This window comes from Protopterus annectens, chromosome 1.part2 (assembly GCF_019279795.1).
Source record: "Protopterus annectens isolate FY-2018-M chromosome 1.part2, PAN1.0, whole genome shotgun sequence".
Classification (NCBI taxonomy): Eukaryota; Metazoa; Chordata; order Ceratodontiformes; family Protopteridae; genus Protopterus; species Protopterus annectens.
In genome coordinates, this window is record NC_056727.1 from 1,109,961,137 (window position 1) to 1,109,983,447 (window position 22,311).

A 22,311-nucleotide genomic window follows, 5' to 3' on the forward strand; every position below is an offset into this window, starting at 1 on the left:
TCTATTCTTGCTCCTCCTTTGTCTTCTACCCTCTGGAGAGGCCTAAGGGCAAGATTCCTCTAAAGAATCCCTGACTTATTCTTCCCAGATTCCTTCTCCCTTAGATTGTGCTTCTGTGGAAGAGGCGTCTGTTGACCCTAAAGATTTATTTTTTGTTGACTACATTTCCCCAAGTGATGGAATTTTTTCAATGAGATTGTACATCTAGTTCAGAAGAGGTACTATGAGCTTCTACAAAGTGTCGACCCTCTGCTGTTCCTCCAGTTCTTGCTGCCTTGCTGGATGACTTTTCCACTACTTCTTAGGCTCCTGATTCCCAACCCCTTGATCCCAAAAAATATGATGGCTTTTATAAGTTGCCTAATGATTGCAAGTTTCTTTATAAATGCCCCTCTGCTGGACCCTTCTATGGTGTTGGTTGCCTCTGTTTTGGAAAAGTTGATTTAGGCTCCTTTTGAGCCTCCTGCTTCAGCTACCTTAGAGTTGCTCTTGGAAGACTACTTATCTTTGTGCTCTTACTTCTGCCAGATAGGTGTCTAAGCTGCAAGCCCTTATGGCTGTCCCTACTTTTTTGGTATTTCATAAGGACAGGGTATCTTTCATACTAATCCTTTTATGCCTAAGGTGGTAAGGACAGGGTATCTTTCATACTAATCCTTTTATGCCCAAGGTGGTTAATAAGTTAATCAGTCTTAATTTGTCCACTGTTTTCCTTCTCCACAATCTGCCAGTGAGCATGTTCTTCACACCCTATATTTGCATAGACAACTCTGATATTTAGACAAAACTAAAGCCTTTTATAAATCTGAGCAACTTTTTTTTTTTCTTTCATCCTAGGTCTTTCAGTTTGGCTGTTTCCAAGCAAACCATTTCTTGCCTATCTAAAGCAATTTCTTTGTTATTCCTTTCATGGGAAGAGCCTTCCTTCTGTTAAGACTCATTCTACTAGGGCTGTAACATCTTCTGGTGCTTTTTTCAAGGATTTGGATACGAATTCTTTTAAGGCAGCTGCCTGGACTTCTGTGCATACTTTTACCAGGCATTAGAAGTTGGACGTGATTTCTAGGGCTAGAGCTGGTTTTGCCAGAGCCATTCTTAACTTTCTTGAAGGCTCTACTGGCCCTTCCTCCCCCTCTCTTTTTTTTTCCTGTAAAGAATACTGCAGCAGTGATATGGAGGGACATCGTACAGTTGTGCAAAATCTTACCATAACAGTAGAGGTCCTTCTCTTTGCTGCTAATAGCATTCACTCCTTCCTTCCTACCCTGATCCTTTTTTTGGTTTCGGATGTACTTGTTACCTATTAGTATCCTTAAACTGTCGTTCATACTGGGGCTTTTTCATTTTTTTAGGATAGTTCATCCAGACGTCACATTTATGCCCTACGCCTTGCACGAGGAGCATACATGTGATGTATGGCATACCCATTGCACCCTAAAGGCTTTGGTAAACTGGCTAGACATTGGGCTACCCCAGGCAGGGGATCCCTATTGTAAGGAATACTGCAACAGTGAAGCGAAGGGCATCTCCTGTTATGGTGAGATTTTACACAACTGTACTTTCTTTACAGCTGATGGACTTGCCATTGTTATGGCTACTTGCACTGTTCCTCCTGTATGCTTTGAATCCTCTTGGGGAATCCTGACTTAGCAGTTCCATTCTCCTTTTCATATGAAGATGACCATCTGTTTCATCAAGGAGAACTTTCCAGTCTTTCTCAAGGGGAGGGGGGAGCTGAACACCTTCAGAGACGTCTGGGAGGTCTTGTTTTTACAAGACTATTTTAAGATCTAGACTGTGAAGCCATGTATAACTGTAACCATTTATTTTGTTGGACTTCAGGGTTCCCCTGGTGCTTCTGAGTAGGGTATTTATTATGCAAAGGTCCCTGTTCTGCTTAATTCTGAATGAACTCTGAGTAAGGTGACTCTCGTACACCCCTAAACTAGAGGGCTCTGCAGCTCAAACCATGGTTTAAATTACCTTGTTTCCCTTCAGGTATCCGCTCTCAAAGGATGTGTTCAGCAAACATCTGGAGGGAAGCTAAGAAGCCTGTTACAAGAAAATATCTAGCTGAATGGAAATGTCTGTCCATGTGGTGCCCAAGGAGGAAATGAGACTTTTTATCAGAGCCCTGGCCTCTTGAGCCACAGCATCTCTCTGAACTGTGCAAATCAGGACTGGCACACAATTCTGTGAAGGTACATCTCTCAGCCATATCGACCTGCATTGTACATCTTCCATTTAGTGTCTTTATCAAACATTTCCTTAAGGGGAATGTTTCACTTGCAATAACAAGGAAAGGACTTGCACCTCCATTAGACCTGAATTGTGATGGAAAAGCTTATGGCATCCCCCTCTGAACTAGCAGCATCCCTTTTAAATGACTTTTTTACCAGGAATTTTAAGAGGATGTGGTTTTCATGTATAAATAGCCCTTCTGCAGTCCATTCCGTCAGCCAGAAGACTTCCTGAATTGCTGGTTTATATTTGCATTGAGCTATTTCTGGTTTTCTACAAGTACACTACCTTTAGACAAACGCATTGTAATGACTAAAGTGGTAACAGAATTTACCTCCAACCATATTTTAGATGGCTGACAACCGAGATGCTGTTTACCTGGGCAGAAAGTTTGAAGTTTGTATTGTGCAGCCATTGAGGAAGAAAAGACAGTTTCCAGACGAGCAAGCCACCTGCATACCTGTCCAGGGAATCTTCTTGGTAGTGCCAACTACAACAGGGATTCATAATGATCATGGTACTTGTATGTACTTAAATGATCTCAGCTGTAGTAAAAGATTCTCTCCCACCTTTCCCTCTGGTTTCCCTGAATCTTCCTGGGGCTGGAGTGGGATAACCCTCTGCCTTTCACAGGGCTTCAGACCTGCTTACATCCTGATAGACTGGAACAAGTCTACATTCCCAAGGTATTTCAACTTCACTGGGTTATTTCTCAGGATTGTAGAAGCCCTGGAATCTTGGATGCCTCTCTCTCTACTGGATATACACCAGTATCGTAAGGACCTCCAGCTAATGGAAAAGGGTACAAAGTGCTGGATGTCAAGCCTTATGAAGTCCCAGTAGTAAGGACTGCTGTGGCAGTGATCCATATCTACTATTATGGTCCATTTATTACAAAATTATACTTTACCTTGTCATGGCGTTGAAGTTAGGTTTGACTGCGCCTCACATATGGAAACTTTTCTGCAGTCCAGGAGCTTTCCTGTCCCAATTTTGCTTGGAATTCTACCAATACTTGGAGACCATCGGAAAGGGGTGTGTATGTTAAAGTAAAAATGTTGCTATTATATCTTGAGTATTGAAGTACCCTCTCTTTACTTTTGGTGGAGCGTTTTAGGTTCATAGGTTTATACTAGGCTATCTGCCCTAGGGCATTTATAAGCCTAGCCCAAAGTTATGTGGCTTTCACCACCCCTTAAGTTTGAAAGGTACTATGCCCATTAGTTTACCGTGCCTCTGTCCAGCAGTGACACTGAGGTGATCCCCGGGGTAAACCTGCGATCTCCCATCCATTGATCAAGATTTCTCTTGAACAGGGCCAGCGAGGTGCTCTGCCTCACATGTACCGGGATTTTGTTCCACAGCATAGGGAGTCTCTGGGTGATGAATCTGTCCCTCCAGCACGTCCTATTTATAACTGTGTTAAGGTTTAAGTCTCTTCCTCTTGTATTTCTTATGGATTTAGATTTTTTGAGGTGGAGCATGTCCATCAATTCCAGGTTAGACATGGCCTTGTACGTTAGGCACAGGTCACCTCTGAGCAGACTGTATGCGACTGAATAGAGCTCCTTCAGTTGGGCAGCATAAGACATATTTTTGAGACCCTTTATCCTTTTGGTGAGGAACTTTTGGGGCCTTTTCAATTGCTGCAGGTGTCGGGTAAGATACATTCCAAATGGGGCATTGTACTCGATCATTGGTCTGAGTGATGAGTACAGGGGAACAATGACCTCCCTTGATCTAGATGTGAATCCCTTCATAATCAGGTGGGCAATGTAGAAGGTTTTCCTAACTACCTTGGCAACGTGGGTGTCAAATGAAAGGTTACTGTCAACCTGGGTCCCCAGATCCCTGATAACCTCTTCTGTGCTTATTGGATTGCCACCTATATGGTAGCTAGGGGTAACCTTGTTTTTCCCGAAGGGTATGACTATGCATTTTTTGGCGTTTAACTTTAGGCCATGGCTTTGGCACCAGTTATCCGTTTCTATGAGACCCTTCTGGAGGATATCTGTGTCTGTGTTTTCAACTATGGCACCCAATTTGCAGTCATCTGCAAACTTTGTCAGCCATAATCCTCCTGTGTTTGCCTGTACTTCTGAAAAGTAGATGCCGGACAAGAGGGGGCCCAGGACTGAGCCTTGTGGGACACCACTTGTGACCGGCTTGGAGTCTGACATGGCGCCAGCCACTCTGACCCTGTGGGTTCTGTCACTTAGCCAGTTTGCAACCCATCTTGTGACGTATGGGTTTACATTTAAGTTGGTGAGTTTTTCTATGATACCCGAGTGGGGTATTGTGTCGAAAGCCTTTGCAAGATCAAGGTAAGCTGTGTGGACTGCCTTGCCCTCATCAATGGCCTTGGTGACTGTTTCAAAAAAATCAACCAAGTTTAAAAGGCATGATCTGCCCTTGACAAAGCCAAACTGGGTTGGATCCAATGTCTGTAAGTTCCCTATGTCTTTATTTATGAGTTCTATTATGATCCTCTCCATAGCTTTGCAGACTAGGCTTGTCAAACTGATGGGGCGGTAATTTCCTGGGTCAGTGGAGGCACCGCCTTTGTGAAGTGGGACCACAGTTGCCATACGCCACTCCTTGGGTATGTATCCTGAGGTGAGGCTAAGATTAAACAGCTGCCCTAACAGCGGGTTTAATTCCTCATTGAGTTCGTGGAGCACACAACCGGGGACACCATCTGGTCCCATAGATGCTGTGTTTTTTGCCTTGGAGAGAGCAGTTTTCACCTGAGCATTTGAGATGTGTGGGAGGCTACAATCCGCTGGGATAGATATCTCTCCTTTTGGGGGGGGGGGGGGTTGCACTGAACCTGTCAGCCAGTATGTTGGCAACGTCTGTTGGTTCAGTGATTTTTACATCATTTTGAACTAATTCTGAGCATATCTGGGAGTTTCCTCCCAGGTTTCTAACATAGCTAAAAAAGGCCTTATGATTGTCTTTTGAGTCCTTAGCGACTTTTCTTTCAAAATTTGCCTTGGATGATTTTATGAGCGATCGTAGTTTTTTACTTCTAGTGATCAAGGGTGTCTTCCCTTTTAAGGATTTTGCTCTCTCTTGTAGTAGCTTTCTCCTTTTATTGTAGAGCTTGTTAATGGCTGGGGTCCACCAGACTGGGCACTTGCCTTTGGTGCAAAGCATCTTTGTTTTGTTTGGGATTGCCTGATCCATGCAGTCCTGGAGGTGCTGATAGAGGGCATTTGTAAGTGATTCAGCTGTTTGGGTAGTGGTTTCCGCTGGCTCGGGGGGCCTTGAAGGAAACCACACCAGTCTTAAGAAGTGTGAAGTTGGCTTTTGAGAAGTTTTTCACTGTGGTCTTATTTTATCTGGGGTGGGGGCGGGATGTGGACTTCAGTGAGATTAGTTTATGATCTGATCTCGCCAATGAGGGGTACACCTCTGGTGCTGAACATTGTGTCCCCATGTTCGTGATGATGAGATCTAGTATGTTTTCTCCTCTTGTGGGGATGGTGACTAGTTGTTCCATGGCATTTGAGTTTATGAACTCTAGGAACCTTTGGGCTAGAGTGTTGGAGCTTGAGTAATGATCCCAGTCTATATTCGGGTAGTTGAAATCACCTAATATGATGGTGTTTTGGAGATACATTTATCCCCTCGAGTGTTTTCAGGAAAGCTGTGTGAGGTTCCTGAGTTTGAGAGGGTGGCCTGTAACGTGCTACAAATTGCAGTCTTTCCTACGGTTAATTGCACCTGGATGGTCTCCGATGCTTCGTACGTTGCCACCAACCTGGAGGTGTGGGTATCCTTGATGAATATGGATATCCCCCTCCTTTCTTTGTGTGGTCCGGGTTTTGGGGCCGGAACGCATGATACGAGGTAAAACCTGATAGTGTCTGGGTGCTCTCAGGAGCCTTGAACCAGGTTTCAGTCACAGCACAGACATTGATGTTCTCCATACTGAGAAAGGGCTTAGAGTGCGTGCATCTTGAGGTTTAGACTTCTGGCATTGAGCAGCATTACCCTTAGTTTATTTTCTTTTTTGTGTTCTAGGGTGGTAGGTTTAGAATTTGAGCCTTGCCTAAAAAAAGCCACTATGGGGGTGGCAAGAGCCTTTGCCAATATCCGGAAGCCCAGGGGTGACAGGTGCAAGCCGTCCCTTGCGAAGCAGCGTGGCTTGTCCAGCATGTCATCCCAGGCAGACAGACATTGGATCCCCTTTGAATGACACCAGTAGTTAAGCCAATTGTTAAAACTGATCATTTTGTCTTTGTACTGTGGCATCATTCTTGGTGAAGGTAGGATACTGGTCAGGGTCATACCTGCCTGGGCTACATAATCGGAGAGCTCCTCTGTCTCTTTTCATGTAGTCCAGGGAGGTATGTCTCAGGTCATTCACACCAGCATGGACAATGACTGAGTCATACTTGTACTTGCTGTTGAGTGACCTGAGTGCTTGTGTTATGTGGCGGATTCTAGCGCCCGACAGTCAGCTTACTGTGACCTTCTCCTTACTCAATCTGGTGAGTGGGATGTCAGTGTGTCTGACTATGGAGTCGCCTATGACAAGTGTGTCTGGCATTGTGTTTGGCCTTAAGGGCTGTGACTGTTTGGCACACTGACTTTGTGGTCTGTGTTGCATGTGTTGTGTCATGAGGTGGCAGTTGTTTGGGTGTCTGCTTTGGTGGCCTCTGCTGTTTTGGTAGATTTTTGATCAGAGCCTCCGAGTATGTCTTTGTGTGTTTGTGTGTGATTTGAAGTTGTGATGGTACTATGTGAGACTGGGTTTGTGGTGTGTGTGTGGTTTCCTTCTCCTCCTGTCTGGTCTTGCCAGTCTTATGTTGAGAGAGCTCTGTCTCCAGTTTGGCTGTATAGTTGCATCTCTCGCATGTATTTTTGTTTTGTGGGAGGAGAGGGTTGTCTGTGTACATGAGGCAATTGTAACATTGCCTCAATATTCCCAGATTCACCAGCTGGGCAGGAGAGGATGCTAGCAACTGACCCCTCTGCATGCTAGAAGGAAAGGACAAAAAACTGTTAATTGAGTTTGGAAAGACTTCGAGGGATGTGGGTGATTGAAAGTGGGGTTTTAGGCAGGTGGGGTACTTCGAGGGATGTGGGTGATTGAAAGTGGGGTTTTAGGCAGGTGGGGTACTATGTATAATAAAAAGTGCTATATCAGAGTAGAAAGTACTTTAGGAGCAAGTGCAAGCTTCCCAGCTAGAGAATAGTCTCCTTATGAACCAAGTAGAGCTGAATCTTTCAGATAGCGAATAGGCTGTTTTGGTTAGAAGTAGAGTTCAAGAAGAGCTGTTCTAAGGGAAAAAATGAAGAGCTGACTTTAGGTAGCCTGAATAGTTTAACCCCAATTAACCGCCGCTGCTCTTGTGTGCTCCTGTGGCAACTCCGTGCTAAATCGCGCTGAAACGCGCTAAAGCACGCTTTAGCGTGCTTTATATCAGGGGGTTGAAAAGAGTTTTGCCAAGTTGGTTTCTGACACTGAGTTTCTATGCAAGTTGGGCAAGTATGTGGTAGTCATGAAGATGTGAATTCTCATTTTGTTAATTTCCAAGAAGGTCATTATTGGTTAGAGGAGGAGACCAGATGGGCATGGAATAGGAGAAAAATTTACATAGATGCCCATTGGCACGCTGTGTCCCATGTACATTTCAACCTGAGTTTTGGAATTTCTGATTGCGAATTCTTGGGTCATGAGTGTAGCTTCTCCATCAAAAAGGGCCGTCTGTCTGTCTTCTCATAGGCTTAGCACAAATTTGTTTATTGCCTCAGAGTATTCTGAAGTTTGGGTGGCTTATCAGAATGTCTACTAGACAGAAGCAGATGCAATCTTACAATCTCATTAAGATACACTACCATTGTTATGTTTCACATTGTATAAATTACCTCCATCTTTTCTTTCCCTAACAGATAAGAGTGAAGCATTGCACCTTGCAAGTGTCTCTTGTTTCGTGGAAGACTCAGACTTCCAGTATAAAGATTTTAGCAGACGAGGTGAAGTCACTCCTCCAACGTTCAGAGCTCAGGTTTGTGTCCTATTGAAGTAAGAACTAATTCTGGTAAAACACGAATTAAAAATAAATGTAATTTACAACATAGCTGGATTATTGAGATACTTGATTTATTATGCTCCAGGCTTTGCTAACATGCATGTAAACAATTGAACTGGGAAGCCCATTTTGTTAGTCTGTTGCTCTTGAGTTGTGCTTTATTCGCAGAAAACTAATTTAGTCACAGCATGTAAATGGGAGACCTATGTGCAGAGTGTTATGATCACTCCCCTTCTTTTGAGAGGGTAATTTTAGCAGTGAATCATAACTTGTGGATTTTACTGACCTTCTTTTCCAAGGTTGGCTGGGTTTCAAAACAGTCCCTTGTTCTGCGAATGCGAGCATGGATCTTGCACCTGCAAGTGGTACTGATGCAAGTAGAATGAGACCCCTTGATAAACCCAGAATTTGTATATGCTCCGTTTAGTTCTTTTCCATGTCTGAGCACTGCTGTTTCGTCAGTGCCATGCTGGAGATTTTCTACTGATTATTACATTCACTAATGCTTTATTGTATTTTAATGTGAGTTTTGTTTTTCTTTTTGATTACTAGATTTTATGCGATTGTTAATCGGGTAAGCCCACTAAACTCCTTTTCAGTGATACTCCTGGAGCATGCATGTTTTAAGTCACTTGCACAGAATTGCATAGTAGGCAAATGGGTGTGGAAAGAATCAGACTCTATCCCTGAACTTTCAAGATGCAACACATTAACAGCTTAGAACTTTAAACATCTGTGCTAACTGCCAGCTAGTACCATGGAGGTGGAAAGAACTCTGTAGTGTCTAAAGATGTAGATTCTGAATGTTGTAAAAAAGTCAATGTTTGGATGATTCATCAGAGTGGGGTACCTCCACTTTAGATTTTAAATCAGAAGTCTCAGAGCTGGTCATTATGATGCCCAAAGTATAGCCTTTGATAGATATCTTTGCCTCCCATGTGTCTGTACCTTTTGATCAGTCTTGATCTGGTCCTTGCTAAGCTGCAGCATACATCTGTGTGTTGCAATACGCCTTGTAAAATGTAACCACTAATCAGCCATCTTTTCTCTTAGTCTTTTGGTAACTTCTCCCCAGCAAACGAGTCTCTCTAAAGGCTTCTGTAAGACTAGGCTACTGTAGCTCTTAAATGGCCTATGCAAATTTCCCCAAGAATCTCCAAACCATGGATCTGGTTGAAATGTGGCCTCCTTAGTTAAGTTCGTGCCCATCCATTCTGTGTACAGTAACCACTTCAAGAATAACTCTGTAAGATAGAACAGTCCTCACTGATTGTAACAAAAAGAAGAAAAATCTGGAATAACATTGGTCCAGTTCCCTTCACCTCAGAAATCAATTAAAACAGATCAGCAAAGTTTTTAAGAGAACCATTAGGAAATGTAAAGCAGAGTATGAACTTAAAGTAGCCACTGACACCAAAGGGAATTGTAAATTTTCATGTTAGGAAAGCAAGAAACAGCTCCCAAAAAAGTGCTCTATTAGTCTAACGTCATTCACTCTGACCCAAAGGACAGAGTATTTTGGCACATACTTGGTTAAAACTTTCCCCTAACCACCCATATTTTCCCACTATCCCTGCTACTGAGGCAATGGACAGTGGATGTCCTTCAAGGATGCATCTGCAGTCATAACATATGGGTTGTCCTGCCTCAGGCAGCCCTTCGGTCGGCCGGATTCCAAAGTCTGGGTCTGGCCTCGGCTGATGTCGCACTTCACCCGACGTCATAGCTCCTGGGGTATAAAGGCATCAGCCGACGCCATTTTCCTCAGTCTTTCTTGCCGCGCGGTGCCCGAAGCAGAAGCTGTTCGCAAGTGCCGGTCGGTCAGATCCAGAGATTTCAACTACCGAAGACTTCTAAAAAAGCTAAGTACCCCGTTGGGGACTCTTTCTTGCCTCGGCCGAAGTCAGACAAAGTAAATAATTGTTTAACTTGTGGGAAACAAATACCTCATAAGGATTTCCACTCTTACTGCCTTCCTTGCTTAGGCCCAGACCACGACGTATCAGCTTGTTTAGCCTGTGCTTCCTTCAACCGACGGACACTTAGACGTCGGTCGGAGTTTGCAGAAGAGTTTTTTGGCTCCGCTTTTGCATATAAAATGCAGTCGGAGACTCCGACTACACATTTAGCTAAAAAACGCAAGGAAAAGGACAGACACTCGCGGCCCGCGGTTTCGGCTGAAACCACGGTTAGGCCTACCTCGAGTGTCTCTGTTTCGGCTGAGACCGAGACCTCGGTTCTCCCTTCGGCCGAAAGCATGCTTCCGACAACCGAGGCCACACAGGCCACGGCTGAGTCGGCTACAGAAATTCCTACTGAAGAAGCAGGCACACAAGATTTGTCCGCCACTGTTCCGTTGGACATCTCTACTCCTGCACGTGGGGCAGCTAGACCCCCTGCTTCTATGTCTATCAAGGCCTTTTCCAGGGCTAAAGCAGCAAAACTTTCCAAGGCCTTACCTATAAAGGCTCCCTCTCACATGCCTACTTCAAGTTCTCAGATTCTCAGCCTTGCTGAGGACCTTATTTCTCTGATCAGGGGATCCCAACCTCACCCAGACAGGGCCTCACAACCCCCTCCTGAAAAGAGGCCTAGGACTGAACCCCCTGAACCTCTCTCCACTGACTATTCCTCAGATGGTTCAGATTTATCTGACCATAAGGAAGGCCCATACTCACCTTATGAGGATTCTGATGCAGAAGACTCCATCCCTTCAGCCTCTCCTCTAGAAGAGTTTTCATTTGGGGAAACCCTACATTCTATGAGGGAACACTTCCAGTGGCAGGGTCAGGATTTTTCTGATTCTAGGAAAAGACTAAGGACTTTCTTACACTTACCACAGCATAGGCCTTTAGCCATACCACCTGTACTATCAGTTGTTGTTGATGCATACAATGATGCCAGTACTGCCCCTGATTCTCTTCCCCCGGCCCCTGCCAAACCCGACAGGTACTACAGGGTCCCGGATTCTCACTTCCACTTGTATAAGGCCCATGCTGCAGACCCAGAAACCATTTCTCAGGGCCCTAAGGGTGTTGCAGCTGCCTCTGCCAAAAAAACCCTACCCTCTGAAAGAGAATCTAGAGCATTAGAGAGATGGGGTAAAAAGGTCTATACATCTGCAACTCTTTCTGCCAGGGCTTTAACTGTCAATTTCACATGATACAGTACCAGGATTTGTTAGATCAGCTGAATAAAAAACTGGCCTCTCCTGAACCTTCAAGTCCCTTCAGGATTTGGTACACAACTCTCAGCAGGTCAGTAATCATTTCTTGAAATGTGGCTATGATGCACTGGAGGCTTCATTTAGATCAGCTATGACTGGAACAGTGATTCGAAGGCATGCCTGGCTAAAAGAACAATCCTTGCCAGACCATGTTAAGTCAAAACTCCTAGATGCCCCTATGGAGAAACAAAGTTTATTTGGCTCCCCTGCACAGGAGGTTCTAAAGAAAGTGGAAGAAAAGCAAAATCTGTCCAAACAGTCAAGGATTTCCTGCAGGTCCAACCTTCGAGGTTCAGCAGAAATTGGCCTTCAAAGAATTGGTCCTTTCCAGACACCTCTAGAGCACAGAGAGGCAGAAATAGGCGCCCAAGAGGCAGAGGTCAATCTAGGGGTGCCTACAGGGGTCGCCAGTGGCAACCTGCCAACCAGAGAAGTGCCACCACAGCTGCGACTGCAACCACTTCCACAGGACAGACACAATGACTTGGCTCTGATTCCGCCTACCAGGGAACAACTGGAAGCACCCTTGGGCGGAAAGCTAGCTTTATTTTCAAAAATCTGGCATTGCATTACAGGAGACAAATGGACTTTGCAAACAATAGACAAGGGCTACAGGTTTCACTTCCAAGAGAGGAATGCCAAACCTTCCACCAAGCCAGAAATCAGAGGCTCTAAAACAAATCATCAGCTTACTAAGGATGAGAGCAATAGAAAAGGTACCATCTATGGAACAAGGCCAAGGATTTTACTCCAGACTATTCCTTGTACCAAGAAAAGAAAATCAATGGAGGCCTATTCTCGACTTGTCCGCACTGAATGCATATCTCATTGTTCCAAAATTCAAAATGCTGACCCTACAGCAACTTCTTCCCATGTTGGGCAAGGAGTCTTGGCTGGTGACTCTAGATCTCAAGGAGGCATACCTGCACGTCCCTATACGACCAGATTGCAGAAGACACCTCAGATTTCTTGCAGGATCAGAGCATTATCAATTCTCAGCATTGCCCTTTGGCTTATCTACTGCGCCCAGAGTATTCACGAAATGCCTGGCATCAGTAATTGCTCATTGCAGGCTTCAGGGAATTCAAATCTACCCATACCTGGACAACTGCCTAATACAAGCGGACAACAAGACAAAAATACTAAAGGATTTGGTCTATGTCATACAACTGCTGCAAGCCTTGGGATACACAGTCAACATACAAAAGTCAAGGCTAGTGCCATCCCAAAGGATAACCTTTTTGGGTGCAGAACTGGACACAATAGCTCAGATGGCTTTTCTCACAGGGGAAAAACAAAAGCATCTACCAGTCTATTTCATGCCATTAACAAAACAAACTCGGCTTACTGCAAGGAAAGTCCTGCAGGCCGTGGGTTACATGGCATCCTGCATAATCTTGATCCCACATGCCAGTCTGCATATGAGAAAACTACAATGGTACCTGAGGAATGTATGGTCTCAACACAAGCACAGTCTAGAAGCCCTGATTCCAATCATTCCATGCCTGCACAAAGAATTCCTGTGGTGGGCTCAAGCCTGCCAGATAAACAGAGGATTGCCTTTCCACAAACCACATCCAAGGCAGACCATTACCACGGACGCCTCAGACCTAGGCTGGGGGGCACACATGGAAGACAAGTGTATCCAAGGCCTATGGTCCCAAGACCAGCTGAATCTACACATAACTCTAAAGGAGATGCTGGCAGTGAAGCATGCAATCAAGGCATTCAGTTCATTCCTCCAGCAAGGACACCTACTGATAAGGACGGACAATACCACAGTCATGTGGTACCTCAACAAACAGGGAGGCACACATTCGTACCCCCTATGCCGGATGGCAGTGGACCTTTGGAACTTAGGCCTGAATCTCAACATCCAACTGCAGGCCAGATTTGTACCAGGAAAAGAGAATGCACTAGCAGACAGCTTAAGCAGGACTACCACAGATGCTCACGAATGGATGCTGCATCCAGACATCTTCAAAACCATAACAAAGAAATGGGGAATGCCAGAAATAGACCTGTTCGCCTCCCCACTCAACCACCAACTGAAGAAATTCTGCTCAAGAGTATACCACCCACTAGCCTGGAAGGTGGACTCACTTTCTTTAGCTGGAAGGACCTGACGGTATATGCCTTTCCACCTCTCCCATTGATGTACAAAGTTCTATTTAAGATCAGAGAGGAACAGCCAAAGGTAATTCTGATAGCTCCAGACTGGCCAAGGCAACATTGGTACCCGCTACTGAGAAGCATGTCTCGGACGAACTCATGGCCTCTACCTCTATGTCCTTTACTTCTAACGCAGAACAACTACAGGACCCTGCATCCAAACTTAAAAACTCTGCAGCTAACTGCTTGGAAAATTGCATAACACAAAACCAACCTGTTTTATCTCAGAGGGTTAAGGGCATTATCCTGGAGGCTCGCAGACCCTCCACAAGGAAAACATATTCAGCCAAATGGAAGAGATTCCTCATTTGGAGTGCAGCAAAGGGAACAAATGTCACACTGGCAAACCTAGCACACATCCTAGAATACTTAGCAGAACTGTTCCACAATGGCCTGTCCTATTCTTCCATTAAGATTCATGCATCAGCAATTTCATTAGAGTACAACATGGATCCTCCTGTCTTCTCTCGTCCTCTCCTCAGACAATTTTTGAGAGGGATCAAAAATGTAAAACCTCCAAGGAAACCACCTCTACCTGCATGGGATCTCAATTTTGTGCTAGAAAAATTAACACTTCCTCCCTTTGAACCAGCAGCAACAGCAGACTTGCAGTTCTTATCTTGGAAAACTGCCTTCATGCTAGCAATCACTTCAGCAAGAAGGGTATCCGAGTTACAGGCATTAATGGCAGTGCAGCCTTTTCTCATTTTTCACCAGGATAGAGTGTCTCTGAGAACCAATCCTACTTTTATGCCAAAGGTGGTATCCAGGGTATCCTTGAACCAAGCTATTCATTTACCTACATTCTTCCCACTACTACACACCTTGGATGTACACTGACAACTGCGCTACTATCTGGACAGAACTAAGGCCAGCAGAAAAACTGACCAGCTTCTGGTAGCATATGCAACAGGAGTGCAAGGGAAAGCAATTTCAAAACAGACAATCTCAAAATGGATAGGAAATTGCATTCGATTCTGCTACTCATTTCATGGAAAGACAACTCCTGAAAATATCAGGCCTCACTCCACAAGAGCTACAGCCACCACTACAGCTTTCTTACGAGGAGTGGCTGCCAAAGACATTTTAGAAGCTGCTACTTGGAGCTCCGTGCATACATTTGCCAAGCATTACAATCTTCCTTTATACTCCAGATCCCGAGCAGGTTTTGCAACTGCTGTTTTACAAGGGATCTTAACTACACCATCATTATCTTAGTGCCTCCTCGCCCAGTTTGGCTATGGTATTCTACCCATATGTTATGACTGCAGATGCATCCTTGAAGGACATAGTACAGTTTTGTACCTACCATAAATGTAGATGTCTGATAGGTATGCATCTGCAGTCAGGATTACCCACCCTCCTTCCCCTCTGTGGTATTCCTAGGGTACTTGCCCCTCTCTTAGCTAGCTGGGGGAATCTATTATGGTGTATTTGTTTGTATATATGTATATATACTTTTTGTTTTCTATTGTTTGGAATTTGCTACTTTTATACAAATTTAGCCTTCCTTGAGGGCACCTGGCATCTGGGGCAAGAAACACTGAGGAAAATGGCGTCGGCTGATGCCTTTATACCCCAGGAGCTATGACGGGTGAAGTGCGACATCAGCCGAGGCCAGACCCAGACTTTGAAATCCGGCCGACCGAAGGGCTGCCTGAGGCAGGACAACCCATATGTTATGACTGCAGATGCATACCTATCGGACATCTACATTTATGGTAGGTACAAAACTGTACTTTTTTCATTACATGCTGCTTATTTCAATCTGTTTTAAGGCCTTTGGTGGCCTGGTGTAATAGACAAATTCATTAAACCACGTATAAGGCGTCTATATCATCTTGTCGAAAGACTAAAATGTCGAATGGCAATATGATTGTAAATGCCGGACATCGAAATTGTTCTTGTGGGGGGGCTGTGCCCCCCACACCCCCCGCTAATTATATATACCAACTCCGAGATCGCACTACATTGAGGAAAGGGCAAATTACCTGATCCTCACTGTACCACGATCCCGCAACAACACTTTCGATGTACGGCATTTGCAATAATATTTCCGTTCGACATTTTCAAAATTCGATAATGTGAAGTAGACCCCGTATAAGCCCCTTCCTTTGTCAGTTGGAATTCAAATGGTCTGTCTCTGAAGGAACCAAAGTTGTGAAAGTTAGGGTAACCCAGTCCAGACTGTAACTAAGCAGTGCCTGTTTGACTTTTCCTCTTAGGCATGTATTTTGCTGGCATCTAGGTTAATGCTCCAGAAGCCTGACTGTCCAAGTTTTCCAATGACTGCAACTTGAGTGCTGTAATTAGCTCTCCCCTGCTAATACTAAATTATTCCAGGTTGGACTGCAATGGTTGTTCAGAAAATGGTCTCTAACTAAATACCAAACGGTACAGAATGGTACTTTTTTTTTTTAGGCAAGCCATTCCCACTTCCTGTAACATAAATGGGATACCTGTCCAAACTGATGCTTGTAAAAGACCTCTGCATTTAGGTGTATTAACTTGTTCGTTACTGGTAGTCTGACCAAAGATTTTCAACTGAGGAAATCAAAGTTCGTAAATCCCTCTTCTGCCTGATAGCTTACCCCAGTTGTCCTTGTATTCTGTGGCATACTGGCTCCTTCCCCATGTCCTAGATCTAGCCTTTGTGCAGATGACCATGTTTGACTTCCTGAACCTTAACTTGACCAGTGACCTCTCTTGTATGAAAGATCTTTGTCTACACCAGCAAATTAACAAAAACTCATTGGAGAGAGAGAGATTAATAACTTAATGCAGTCCCTATCCTTTGGGCAAGCTTTCTCTGTTCATAAAACTTTGCACCTTCAAAGCTAACTGTAAATGGATGGATAGCCACAAGCTCACATTGTGGATTAAGTGTTTAGCCCTCCCAGATGAAGTGCCGTTGTAAGGGATATGCACCTTGGGCCCCAGTGATTGCCTAGTTAACTACCTATGCTCCTACTTATAAATTACAACTGTAGGAATTAGTCCGATTAAGAGAGCCATCTTTGAAAAACTGAAACTTTTAATTTGCTTTCTTTCAAAGCAGTTTACAAAAACTAGTGTCCTCTCTCTTCCAGATTTCTATTACAAATTTTTGCTAGAGTAGGTTATTAAAGAAGTGCCATTTCCACAGCAGCAACCTATAATGGTCTGTCTTGGACCAGCATAAGTGTACTTTTTGCACAGAAACCATGATCTCTCTGCCATTTCCAACAGCTTTTATAGAGCGAATGAAAAGCAGGAAAAGCCCAACTCCACCCTCACCTAAAGTAGGGGAAAACTTCTGCATGGAGCATGTTGACCCACATCTCCTAGCCAAGCACAATATACACCCACCTATTCAGAGGTCCTCCATAAAAACTTGCCTAAACAGCAGAGACCTCCAAAATGCACTCATATATTCCACACACAACACCAAACGCATCACACACAGCAGACCACACATTAGTGTTTCAAACACTGCCCATAAGGCACAACAGTAAACCAACACAGCCCATAAGGCATAACAATAAACCAAACATACTAATCTTTGGGGACTCGGTTGTGAGTCGCACCGATGTCCCGCTCACCAGGCTTGACAAAAGAAGGTCACTGTTCGTTATCTGTTAGGTGCCAGAATCTGCCACATCATGCATGCACTTGAGTCTCCCCACAAAAGGTACACATATAATTTGTCGTTGTCCATGTTGGTGTGAATGACTTGAGATGTACCTCCCTGGACTATATGAAGAGAGACATGATTGAGCTCTCGAGTGTGTCCCAAGCTGGTATGACCGTAGCCCTAAGGAGCATCCTGTCTTCACCAATAATTTTTTGATATTGTGGTATTCTTGATTTCAGCAGTTGGCTTAGTTTCCGGTGTCTTTCCAAGGGGATCCAGTATTTGTCTGCCTGGGATGACATGGTTGACAGGCCTCAATGCTTTGCCAGATATGGCCTCCACCTGTCACCCCTGGAATTCAGGATCCTAGTCCAGGCTCTTGCCTCCCCCTTTGTGCCTTTTAAGTTATGTCCCAAAGACCAATCTTCAAGCATAAAAGATCTGTCAAAAAGCAAATTGAAGGTGCTGCTTAATGCTAGGAGACTTAACCTGAAAATGCACTCACTGGAGAGTCGTCTCATACTGGAAGATGCCGATGTGTGCGCAGTCACTGAAATTTGGTTTAGAGCTCCAGAAAGCACCCCTGCCTTACAGGCTGTACCTTATTCCACACATTCTGTCCCCAAAATGAAGTTGGGAAGAATAAGGGTGGTAGAGTCTCTATCTTCATTAAGGACTGGCACACCTCCAGACTGGTTTGCCAGCATGATGCACTAGAATTACTCCAGGTGCAACTGAGAGTTGGCAAGACACCCATCCAAGTTGTAGCCAGCTATAGACCCCCAGCCATGACTTGGGGCACCTACTGCTCCTACCCTGGACCCACTTGTTTTTGTTTGTTTTTGTTGGACCTCATTAGGCCAGTAATTGAGTAGACTGCCCCGTTTGGTATGTACCTCTTCAGACACCTGCACCAACTGGAAAGGGCACAGAAATGCCTCACAGAGAATTCATGGCCTCCCAACACCTGTCCTATGTGTACAGGCTCCAATCCCTATCACTCTACTCAGTATCATACAGATTGCTCAGAGGTGTTTTGCCTACAAGGCAATATCAGACCCTGCTCTACTAGAGATGCTCCATATCCTTAAGTGTAACTCGCTCGAAAGGCCTAAATCTGATGTTTGACTTTAACAAAGCCTGAAGGAGAGACAGGTTTGTCTCCCAGAGGCTGCCCATTCTCTGGAATAGACTTCCCATACATGTCAGAGTACCTCACTGACCCTCTTCAAGCGCAACCTTGATGAGTGGATGGGAAACCACAAATTTGTCCCAGGGGTTCCACCTGTGTCTCACTGACAGGGGCAACAGGTGCTGACAGGTTTCTCTTTTTGGGGATAAACTCTCTGCTAGGCTTGTAAGAGTCCCAGGGCCATTAGCCTAGTAACCACCTATGATCCTATGAATAACTCTCTTCCTGACTTGGACCATAAAGATGCAGCCTTTGCTGACTCTCTAAACTGCATTGCTGAATGTTTGGATACCACTATGATTCTTCCATAAAACATCTCCTCTCCAAGAAGGATAGACATGCTCCACATGGCCCCATCTCTTGGGATATGTGGAACAGTCACATAGCAGATATCTGCATTTTTCATGCAAGTCTTCAAATAAGAGGTCACTAGACAGCTGTGGTGAAAATGTGTATACTCCTAGTAATGTGTCTGCATGGGGACCATGGTCCATATGATTACTTGAGTCAGGAATGCATGCAGAAACTTTCAGAATTTGGCGCCAAATGTAAATTGGACAAATTTTAACAGCTGATTAAGTAGGATTACATACAGTAAAATAGTTTTGCAATGCCAGCCATACAATCCTGTAGGTTAGATGCGCCTGGTATTTGGATTGGATGTGCCAGACTTGCAACAAGCTGTCCAGAGGTTGTGAAAGCACAGCTGTTAGATCCACTATTACTTGGGCCTTACTTTTTAACCACTCTGCAGATGTTAGACTTAGGAAAGAGAGAAACTAGAGATCACTAAGCATGTTTAATATCCCACACCATGATTTTCAAGAAGTAATACCTCCAACAAAAGACCTTCAAATGTAAATGCCTTTGCAGCAGACAACTGTTCCTTCAGCTAACAAGTTCAGGAGGGGAAAAAAATGACAGCAGAGATCCCACAGCTGACTGCACTTCAAATCTTTGCCCCATACCCAACCCCTTATGTGTTGGGAGGCATTTCATCTGTCAACATAGATGGGAGTAATAGCCAGGTAAGACCTTAATTTAGGGTTACTTGGCATAATTTTTACAGTCAGGTTTCCATTCACAAGCCCCTTGCTAGTCGTTTAACACAAGCATAGATGTTAAGTTGTCTCTCTCGCCTTCATTCTTGCTGGTTGGGTTCAGAGCCGATCCTCGGCTCCGACTCAGCCATCTTCTAAAGCTCGAGAGCTATTTACTGGCTAGAGGCCTCCCCATATCCCACAATGCTTGGCGCTAGATACCTAGATCTCGTTTGCCGCTTCAGCTACGAGGTTGCGCTTTTACTGGCTCAGGTCGTATTAATCTTTTTTTGTATTAGCTTAAATTTTGCCTGTTTCTCTCTTATATAGATAGTATTTTCCTTTTAGTATAATTAGTGTTTCCCCTAGTTTTTCCCACTCAGGAAACCCGTTTTTTGTTAGAGAGTTTCTACCCCCCCCCCCTTGTTTCTTCTCTTTAGTGGCTAACCCCACCCTTTTTGTACCTGATAGGAGTAGTGTTTAGTGTTTTATAGCTACAGTTATTTAGCCTTGTAATAGTTGTATATATTTACTAGTGGATATTCTTGTTGTTAGTTTAACTAGTGCGTGTGTGTGTGTTTCTGTGTGCCTTATTTAAGCACTAGTTTAATATCCTCCCTTTGGTATCCCCTTGTCAGTATGTCCAAGGATACTAAAGTTTCAGGCTTCAAGAAGTGTGACTCGTGCTGTCAAAAGATATCTCTGACAGACGGTCACACTTGTGTTTATTGCTTGGGTCCCCTACACCTGCAGGACTCCTGCTCGGTCTGTCACGCTTTCAGCCCGAGAGTCCTGCAGGAGCGTAGGAACAAGCTTATTTTAAGAGGCTTACTTAAGCCAGAAGGGTCCCCTGCGAAGCCTCAGTCAGGGAAATCCTTAAAGCCCGCCAAGCCGTCGGCTCCCAGTTCGGAGCCATCACAGGGTGGAGCATCTGCCTCTTCTTTGGTTCCAACTGGAACAGACATCTCTAGACCTCGATCGGCTTCGATTGAGTGTCGGAACCATCTTTGGGCCGAAAACGTTTTAGGTCCCCTTCCCTAGAATCGGTTCGTTCGGCTCAGAGGTCACCATTGCTTCAGTCTGAACTACGCCATAGGTCCCACTCCTCTCGGTCCTGCAGGCTATCCGATCATGACTTGGAGAGTGTGGTCAGTAGACTCCTTAAATCGCAGACCCTGGCCAGAATGTTAACCAGCCCTTCTCAACAGACTGTGGCTGTTCCTGTGTCTTCAGCAGTTCCTCCTCTGACTTTTGTGTTTGGAGCCGGAGCTGGTTGGGGCTCGAATCATGGAAACGTCAGAGCCGATACCACACTTGATTCCTTAGTCTGCTCCAATCTCTTCATTGGTTCCGTCCTTGGAGGGATCTGGGCGCCGGGACTCCCTTGTCGGCTCCAAGGGGGTGAGTGGCATCGGACCCTTGCCCGACCCCGTTCTCCCTCTCAGGGCCTCTGTGTAGGTGAGCTCAGCTCCTACATCGGCCTCGGAGCCGTCCCTCTCGGTGCCGGGAGGGGTTCACATCTCTTCGGAGCGGGGACCCTCTGCTCTGCCTGATAAGGGCGCCTTCGAGGTCATGAGGAGCATGCTGACTCATGAGTCTGCCCCTCGATCAGCCCCCTTCGGCTCCTCCCCACATGGTGCCTGCATCGGTTTCTGCAAACCCTCCTGACCCGAAGCATGGAGAGCAAACGCTCCAGGTCTCCCCATTGGGCGTATCTTCCTCTTCCAAGGCCTCCCCTGATCCTTCAGAGGAGCCCTCTTGAAAGAGAAAATGTAAGAGGAAACATGTAGACTCCCCCGAGGTCAGTCACATCTGATACCGACTTGGAGGATTCTGAAGGGTCCCCAAGATCCCCCTCTGAGGATGTCTTTCAGACATCCTAGAGATTCTTAAGGAGAGGGGGAACTGGACTGCCCTCAACCCTTCCGAGGACGAATCAGTATACCTGGACGCGTTTGGTTCTCACCCTTCCACCTCCTGGGTGTCTCCACCCTTCGACCCGCTGATGGATGTAGTGGCTCGAAGGGCGTGATCAGCCCCGGACACAGTGGAACCAACTCCCCGCAGGCCCACTAAGATGTTCATCGTGCATACAGCTGCAGTAATCACAGATGGGTTCTCTGCCGTCAGGCGGGTCCTCGGTCGGCCAAACTCCAAAGTCTTGGTCCGGCGTCTGTTGTCGTCGCTCTCTTCCCTGACGTCAGTGCGACAGGGGTATGCAAGACACAGCCGACGCCATATTCTTCAGTCTTTTTTGCCGCGCGGTGCCCGAAGCAGAAGCAGTTAGCAAGTGCCGGTCGGCCAGCTCCTGAATTTACGAAAAATTGGAAACCGAAGTCTTCATTAAAGCTAAGTACCCCGTTGGGGAAAAGATGCCATGGTGGTTGCAGCAGCCACGGAGGAGGAGTTGGCTGATCCTTTGGTGCCTGTCCATCCCCCTAATAAAGAGTCTAGGGCAATGGACAGGTACGGGAAGCGGATGTTTTCCTCAGCGACTTTTTCCATGCGGTCGCTGAATTATCTGTGCCACTTCACCCGTCTTCAAAGGGATCTTCTCAAGGAACTGGGTGATTCCCTTCAGTATCCATCAACTGCGGGGGCTCAAGATAAGATTAACTCCCAGCTGGCTTAACTCAAGCGTAAACTCCTCCATGTGGCTCATTTCTTATGCAGCCGATGGGTCGAGTAGGGCCGCAGGTACAGGCGTGGCTTTGAGAAGACATGCCTGGATGCGGTTATGTAACTTTGCTGACCCCTTTAAGGCGTCCTTCACCAATACCCCC

At 45.4% G+C, this 22,311-nt stretch overlaps 2 protein-coding genes across 4 annotated transcripts in view; one reads left to right on the forward strand and one right to left on the reverse strand.

The window, feature by feature from the left end:
- Positions 1 to 22,311, reverse strand: part of LOC122792248 (phosphatase and actin regulator 4-like) — a 2,537,344-nt gene that overhangs the window by 2,329,418 nt on the left and 185,615 nt on the right. The gene's annotated exons all lie outside the window — the stretch shown is intronic.
- Positions 1 to 22,311, forward strand: part of LOC122792431 (sestrin-2-like) — a 78,560-nt gene that overhangs the window by 48,957 nt on the left and 7,292 nt on the right. Inside the window, exon 3 of the mRNA XM_044060221.1 lies at positions 8,146 to 8,261. Coding sequence (XP_043916156.1) covers positions 8,146 to 8,261 — 116 coding nt within the window. The remainder of the gene's footprint in view (positions 1 to 8,145; positions 8,262 to 22,311) is intronic.